The sequence below is a fragment of the Procambarus clarkii genome, chromosome 6 (genome assembly GCF_040958095.1).
Source record: "Procambarus clarkii isolate CNS0578487 chromosome 6, FALCON_Pclarkii_2.0, whole genome shotgun sequence".
Taxonomy (NCBI): domain Eukaryota; kingdom Metazoa; phylum Arthropoda; class Malacostraca; order Decapoda; family Cambaridae; genus Procambarus; species Procambarus clarkii.
The window spans coordinates 28,415,318-28,423,662 of NC_091155.1; the positions used below are offsets into that span (position 1 = coordinate 28,415,318).

General features: G+C 45.1%; 1 protein-coding gene across 2 annotated transcripts in view; it reads right to left on the reverse strand.

Annotated features, from left to right (window-relative positions):
• Nucleotides 1-4,461, reverse strand: part of Nep3 (Neprilysin 3) — a 97,883-nt gene extending 93,422 nt beyond the window's left edge. The window contains exon 1 of one of the 2 annotated variants that reach the window (XM_045736062.2): nt 4,088-4,461. In XM_045736062.2, coding sequence (XP_045592018.1) covers nt 4,088-4,099 — 12 coding nt within the window. In that variant the 5' untranslated portion in view covers nt 4,100-4,461. The remainder of the gene's footprint in view (nt 1-4,087) is intronic. The other variant, XM_045736064.2, reaches the window with a different exon arrangement.
• Nucleotides 4,462-8,345: the final 3,884 nt, after the last annotated feature.

Sequence of the window (8,345 nt, forward strand, 5' to 3'; positions counted from 1 at the left end):
CAAGTGGAAGGGCACTTACGCCCAACACAGAAAGACCACCCACCCCCCTTCTCCAACTTATGAAATGTTATGTAGGTCGGTAAGAACAAGTACATACTGGAGCAATTGAATTGAACTATCAGGGGGGGGGGGGAAGCGCCAAGCCATTACAACTACAGTATATAGCACTTGGAAGAGGTCAGGATAAGGATTTGGGATGGGACGAAGGGAAGGAATGGTACCCAACCCCCTTGGACGGTCAGGGATTGAACGCCGACCTGCATGAAGCGAGACCGTCCAGCCCAAGTAATTGGGCATACTGGAGCAAACTGTTACCAGACTCAAACAAAGCAATACGCCCCCCCCCTCTTCCTTCCAGATGTCATAGGACACGGCATTTCTTCAGTTTGGTTAAATTATTATGCACCCCAAACCCATATTATGCACCCCATACCCATACTGTGGGCGGTAGTGGAAAGGGTTACAGAGGCACATGAAACGCACTAGGCTTCAAGGATGCGGGCAACCATTCGGATGCCACACAAACAATAACGCCTCTCACATGACAGATGCGCAGGATGGCACCTGTGCTCAACATTTACCTGAATTTACTTGTGGGTCACTAATACTCTAGTGGCCTTGACGAGGACACAACACCGGCGGCTTGTCAAATGCCCCCCCCCCCTCATTTGTCCTGGTAATTTGTTTTTATTTGGATTTTAAAATTCAAGTTTTGGCATATATACAAGCAGGATGGCACCTGCTCAGCATGTATACAAGCAGGATGGCACCTGCTCAGCATGTATACAAGCAGGATGGCACCTGCTCAGCATGTATACAAGCAGGATGGCACCTGCTCAGTATGTATACAAGCAGGATGGCACCCGCTCAGCATGTATACAAGCAGGATGGCACCCGCTCAGCATGTATACAAGCAGGATGGCACCCGCTCAGCATGTATACAAGCAGGAGGGCACCCGCTCAGCATGTATACAAGCAGGATGGCACCCGCTCAGCATGTATACAAGCAGGAGGGCACCCGCTCAGCATGTATACAAGCAGGATGGCACCCGCTCAGCATGTATACAAGCAGGATGGCACCCGCTCAGCATGTATACAAGCAGGAGGGCACCCGCTCAGCATGTATACAAGCAGGAGGGCACCCGCTCAGCATGTATACAAGCAGGATGGCACCCGCTCAGCATGTATACAAGCAGGAGGGCACCCGCTCAGCATGTATACAAGCAGGATGGCACCCGCTCAGCATGTATACAAGCAGGATGGCACCCGCTCAGCATGTATACAAGCAGGATGGCACCCGCTCAGCATGTATACAAGCAGGAGGGCACCCGCTCAGCATGTATACAAGCAGGATGGCACCCGCTCAGTATGTATACAAGCAGGAGGGCACCCGCTCAGCATGTATACAAGCAGGAGGGCACCCGCTCAGCATGTATACAAGCAGGATGGCACCCGCTCAGCATGTATACAAGCAGGAGGGCACCCGCTCAGCATGTATACAAGCAGGATGGCACCCGCTCAGCATGTATACAAGCAGGATGGCACCCGCTCAGCATGTATACAAGCAGGATGGCACCCGCTCAGCATGTATACAAGCAGGATGGCACCCGCTCAGCATGTATACAAGCAGGAGGGCACCCGCTCAGCATGTATACAAGCAGGATAGCACCCGCTCAGTATGTATACAAGCAGGATGGCACCCGCTCAGCATGTATACAAGCAGGAGGGCACCCGCTCAGCATGTATACAAGCAGGAGGGCACCCGCTCAGTATGTATACAAGCAGGATGGCACCCGCTCAGCATGTATACAAGCAGGATGGCACCCGCTCAGTATGTATACAAGCAGGATGGCACCCGCTCAGCATGTATACAAGCAGGAGGGCACCCGCTCAGCATGTATACAAGCAGGAGGGCACCCGCTCAGTATGTATACAAGCAGGATGGCACCCGCTCAGCATGTATACAAGCAGGAGGGCACCCGCTCAGCATGTATACAAGCAGGAGGGCACCCGCTCAGCATGTATACAAGCAGGATGGCACCCGCTCAGTATGTATACAAGCAGGATGGCACCCGCTCAGCATGTATACAAGCAGGAGGGCACCCGCTCAGCATGTATACAAGCAGGAGGGCACCCGCTCAGTATGTATACAAGCAGGATGGCACCCGCTCAGCATGTATACAAGCAGGATGGCACCCGCTCAGTATGTATACAAGCAGGATGGCACCCGCTCAGCATGTATACAAGCAGGAGGGCACCCGCTCAGCATGTATACAAGCAGGAGGGCACCCGCTCAGTATGTATACAAGCAGGATGGCACCCGCTCAGCATGTATACAAGCAGGAGGGCACCCGCTCAGCATGTATACAAGCAGGAGGGCACCTGCTCAGTATGTATACAAGCAGGATAGCACCCGCTCAGCATGTATACAAGCAGGAGGGCACCTGCTCAGTATGTATACAAGCAGGAGGGCACCTGCTCAGTATGTATACAAGCAGGAGGGCACCCGCTCAGTAAGTATACAAGCAGGAGGGCACCTGCTCAGTATGTATACAAGCAGGAGGGCACCTGCTCAGTATGTATACAAGCAGGAGGGCACCCGCTCAGTAAGTATACAAGCAGGATAGCACCCGCTCAGTATGTATACAAGCAGGAGGGCACCGCTCAGTATGTATACAAGCAGGATAGCACCCGCTCAGTATGTATACAAGCAGGAGGGCACCTGCTCAGTATGTATACAAGCAGGAGGGCACCGCTCAGTATGTATACAAGCAGGAGGGCACCGCTCAGTATGTATACAAGCAGGAGGGCACCGCTCAGTATGTATACAAGCAGGAGGGCACCGCTCAGTATGTATACAAGCAGGAGGGCGCCTCCTCAGTATGTATACAAGCAGGAGGGCGCCCGCTCAGTATGTATACAAGCAGGGCACCGCTCAGTATGCATACAAGCAGGAGGGCGCCTCCTCAGTATGTATACAAGCAGGAGGGCGCCCGCTCAGTATGTATACAAGCAGGAGGGCACCGCTCAGTATGTATACAAGCAGGAGGGCGCCTCCTCAGTATGTATACAAGCAGGAGTGCGCCCGCTCAGTATGTATACAAGCAGGGCACCGCTCAGTATACATACAAGCAGGAGGGCACCGCTCAGTATGTATACAAACAGGAGGGCACCGCTCAGTATGTATACAAGCAGGAGGGCACCGCTCAGTATGTATACAAGCAGGAGGGCACCGCTCAGTATGTATACAAACAGGAGGGCACCGCTCAGTATGTATACAAGCAGGAGGGCACCGCTCAACACTGCCCCCTCTCAAACGTTCACTCTAGGTCAAATTGACCTAGAGTTTGGCCTACATTTTAGATTAGATTAGATTTTTTAATCAGGTAAGGGTACATACATTGAGTTACAAACATAATGATTGGATTTAAAGATAGAGATAGTACATACAATTCAATAATTTGCCTCTCAAATCAGCCCCCCCCCCAACTTTCCAACAATTACACAGTGTTACCCTAGGTGGGCAGCCCCTAGGTGGACAGAACCTTGGTGGGCAGCCCCTTGGTGGGCAGCCCCTTGGTGGGCAGCCCCTAGGTGGGCAGCCCCTAGGTGGACAGCCCCTTGCCTGCCGCCCGCCTCAGCCACCAGGGGTCAGGATAACAGGCAATCTTCCGGCCAGATGAGACGTCATAGTGCATGTTAAAGGGACGCTACTTCCTGTTATCGAGCTAACGTGTTTTGACTGGTTGAACCCGAGGGAAGATTATCCCAAGCTGGGATCATAACAAAAAATTGCTGGTGTACTAAATTACAAGGTGATTAAGTAGTATTAATATTTGTCTGTGTTAGATATATATACCATTATATGATGCTTAAAATTCGTCCAATCCTATTCTTGCTAACAAATATCAAGGAGAAAATGCACTAAAACTGCAGTCAGAATGGGCAGTTTAAATTCATTTTCACTGCCATTGCCTTTGAAGAAATCTGCATCGATTTCCTGGATTTGTTTCCCCTGGCCCAGGAGGAAAGATATGGCTCGGCGTATAGCAGCTGCTGCATCAACAAGATGGGCTCTGCTACTCACCTCTGTCATCATTTTGGCAAGCTGCGAGCTGTGAAGACGTGCGAGTGGCAGAAGCAAGCGCTGTGTTGGTGTGTCAGGGCGCCGGGCTGATCATGCCGGGGACGAGACCGCTGGCGACACTCCCCTCACCACTACCTCACACTCACTGGCTGACGCGGCTCCCCTCGGCTCACCACAGCTGGCGCACCCCATCAAACCCGGCCCTTGTTTTTAATAACAATAAGCGTGTTTGTGGCTCAGTAGTGATGTTAGCATGATTGGATCCCAGGCTGAGCGTCAAACAAGAGCATCGCTTTACTTATAACGAAATGGTGTGAAGGACAGGCAACGTAATTGCCAGTGTTCCTGGACACATCTGGCAACGTGGCGTGCGCACAAGCTTGTTGCTCCAACTGACGTTTCATGACTCGTCTGTACCAGCGGCCATGTATACGGAGCCGCCGATACCTCACCATCAATCATTTGCTCTGTCTTCTCCAGTTTTCCTTCGGCATATACAAACTATTAGTTTTGTATAATCCTGGCATATATATAGTTATTAATGAACAAATTTAACATTAATCATTGGTATTTGGAATCCATATGGCAAGGATCACGCATCTATATGCATCCAGCCCGTCCTTCTTAGGTTTCCCAACGTCAAGAAACTGTCGTACTAAGGTGCCCCTCTCCTAACCTACCAGAGGACCCACTTCCTGTCCAAATGTAAACTGTGTCAGCAAAATGGGACGGAATACTCACTCCGTCACTGTGATGGAGTGCAAAAAGATATGTGAATTCAGACAACTTTATAACAAATGTTCAGAAATGAGAAAATATTTCATTCAAAATAATCTGCTACCAGAAAATTTAGCCTAATATTCTCAGTATGATAACTGTAGGTAGTTAATGTGGGTGATTGTAACCTATCCACCGCTGCCCAGTGGGTGCGGGGTGGCGTGCAGGATAAACATATTAATTATGACTCTAGCTTTCCACATATGTCAGTTTGGAGACCGCTTACAGTCGGTCTCGAACCCATTGTTGATGTAACAATATACATTAAATTTTGTAACTAGCTCACGAAGACAGTAACTTGCTTAGCTAAATGAATTGTGGGGTTCAGTCCCTGAGCCCATTATGTGCCTCAGTAACCCTTTCCACTACCGCCCACAGGATGGGTATGGGGTGCATAGTAAATTAACTAAACTAAACTATGGCAAGATGTGATTTGTTATGAAGGGAACGTTGAGGTGGGTGGTAGACGACCTTACTTGACTTATTGTTGACTTGACCCTCTCATACTGCCCAAGGCATATCGTCACTGCTTGTAGCATCTTATCCTTAATATAAACTATTAGCCAATTTGATTAGTCGTATAAACAATTAGGCCAATGACTGCATGCATCATCTATTTACTTTATTTTCTGATTTTTCAGTCTGTGATTTTCCATAATATTTGTGACAGACATTTATAGCGTTGAGTAGCCTATTACTGTGACAGACATTTATATGTTGAGTAGCCTATTACTGTTTTATATATTTTTTTATTATGCACGTCTTACACATACTGAGTTTTATAGTGAAAAAAGTTACAGAGGCACATCATGGGCTCAGAAACTGAACCCCACAATTTGTTTAGCTAAGTAAGTTACAGGGCTGACGAGCTAATTTCAGTTACTAAATTAACAATTAACAAGTGTAAATTAACAATTTATACATTGATTTTTAATTTCAACCTTATTATCGGTGAGAACATGATTCGTCAGGAAAAATTTACCTGAGGGCCACCATCTATTTGGTGGTCATGACGAGGACAGAAAGCCGGCGGTTTGTAAAAGGTCTCCCCCTCCCCAATTTTAACTGGGGATTTTTCCCAACTCGTTTTTTGACCTGATATAATAATGTCTTGGCATTTACAGCTTCGGCGGATAGGTGGTTCCATTGGTGAAAAACGCATCTCCTGTTTTCTGTCCTACATTGTGACATTGAGTGTGAAGAAAATATGTAGACAGCTTAATTTTATTTTAGTTTAATTAATGTGTTTTAGTCCTCACTTCACAAATTACTCGTCCTGTGGGCGGTTACTGAAAGGTTAGTTATATAATAAGTTAAGTCTTGACACTAGAAATAGGGTGTCTAGAACCCAAACCCAACGAGTTTATCTGTTGCGTGGAAAACGGTGTGGAAAGAACTCACCATACGAAGCGAACGATATAGCACCCGTGCTAGGCGATCACTCACAGGATGAATGACGCTGCCCAATAAATTTGGCTTTTAGAGCAAAATTAAAAAAAAAGGTGGGGGGGGGAGGGGGGATCAGGAACTGAACCACAATGTTCTTGATCCGTGGTTAATGTCTTTGACCCACAAAGCTAAATAATCTTTCATTTATTTATTTATATACAAGAAGGAACATTAGGGGTTAAGAGAGAACAAAGAAATGAAATTGATTTTACATTCTTGTAAAGCCACTAGCACGCATAGCGTTTCGGGCAAGTCCTTAAACTAACAGATAATTTTAAGTAGATAATTTACAATAAAATTGACAAAAATATTTTACAGGTACTTTACAGCTTTACTTTACTGGTACAGGTAATTTTAAGTAGATAAATTACAGTAAAATTGACAAAAAAATTTATAGGTATATTGTAAGATTTTGACACAATAAACAAAGATTAGATTAATACACAATAACAACAATACACTATAATGAACAAGGATTACTAGGTACATTAGGATAAAATTTTAGGCTTATACATTGGTTCACTGTAGCACAATTTGAGGATCAATTTTGAATTAACTACATTATATTAATAGCCTAAATTAATATACGAATACTGTGGTTCCATTACTCTAGTGCCAGTAATCAGACGATGAGTCACAATAATGTGGTTGATGATATGATGACCAAACCACACATTAGAAGATGAGGAGACGACGACGTTTCGGTCCGTCCATATAGAGAGTGGAAGAGACAAATGAATAAGGCAAGAAAGTGAGATACAAGGTGAGAAACATGTAAGAGAAAGAACGTAAGAATTCATGATAAATGGTAAGAATACGATTTTGAACGGTAAAAGTAAGAGGAATGTAAGAATAAGAGGAAAGTAAGAATAAAATGAAAGGTAAGAATGAGAAAAGTGGTAAGAATAAAATGAAAGAAAGGAAAACGCTAAGAAAAATATAAAACGTGAGAAAAGAGAAAAGGAAAGAATAAGAGAATCAGGTAAAGTAAAGATGCGAAGAAAGAAATGAAGAATAGAGAAAGGTATAAATAAGAAAAAAATAGAAAAAACAGGAGGGAAAATAAATAAAGAAAACTGCAGAAGGCCAAATAAGAGAAAAAAAATCTAGTAACGTAAGAGGCAGAAAGAAAAAAAAAAGATATGCTAGAGGGGGCAAAACTTCAGTCAGATCACGTTTGTTAAGAAGGTTAGAGCAGTTAATTATGTACTGTGAAAGGGAAGAGTCAACAGCAACAAAGCCAGGACTAAGGATCATGTTGGGTAAGTTGTGTATCAGAGCAAAGTCAACAAGACGGCGTCTGTTAAGAGTAGACCTGTTACCAGGAAATAATATTTTACAAGACCACCAATCTGTATGATGATTTTAAGTTTGATTTTCCACAATATAGGCTCTCTTCTGCCTAACATGGCAGAAGAGAGCATTGTTTGTGTTTGCAGACTTAACACTTATAATGTGTTCCTTAAGTCTGTCATTCAGTGAGCGGTCAGTTTCACCAAAGTATTGGAGAGGACAAGACAAACAGGAAATAGAGCAGATACAAACAGCATGGCAAGCAGGAGGAACAGTGTGAACCAGATTACTACGAAGAATGTTAGTTTGTCTAAAGGCGAGTTTTACTTCAAGAGGACGAAGGATATCAGCAAGAGTTCTGAGTTTAGATTGAAGGGAAGACACAGTACTAAGATTGTTGGAAACAGGTTTGGGATGAAATAAATTTATTTTACCTTGGGAATAGGCACAGTTGATAAAATGTAAGGGGTAACCAGGGCGAGGGGAAAAAAGAGAGAGAGAGAGAGAGAGAGAGAGAGAGAGAGAGAGAGAGAGAGAGAGAGAGAGAGAGAGAGAGAGAATAAAAAAATTTTGACCCGTCCTTTGTACATGAACGTCCCTCTATAAAATTTACGGGTATATTTTCGTAACAGACTGACGGACCCCCATGTTTACCTGTTTAATGACGCCATTAACTCGAAGGTCAAATTGCATCCAAACGAAGCGAGTGTTGGTGCTTGAGGCCACATCTTGTTATTGT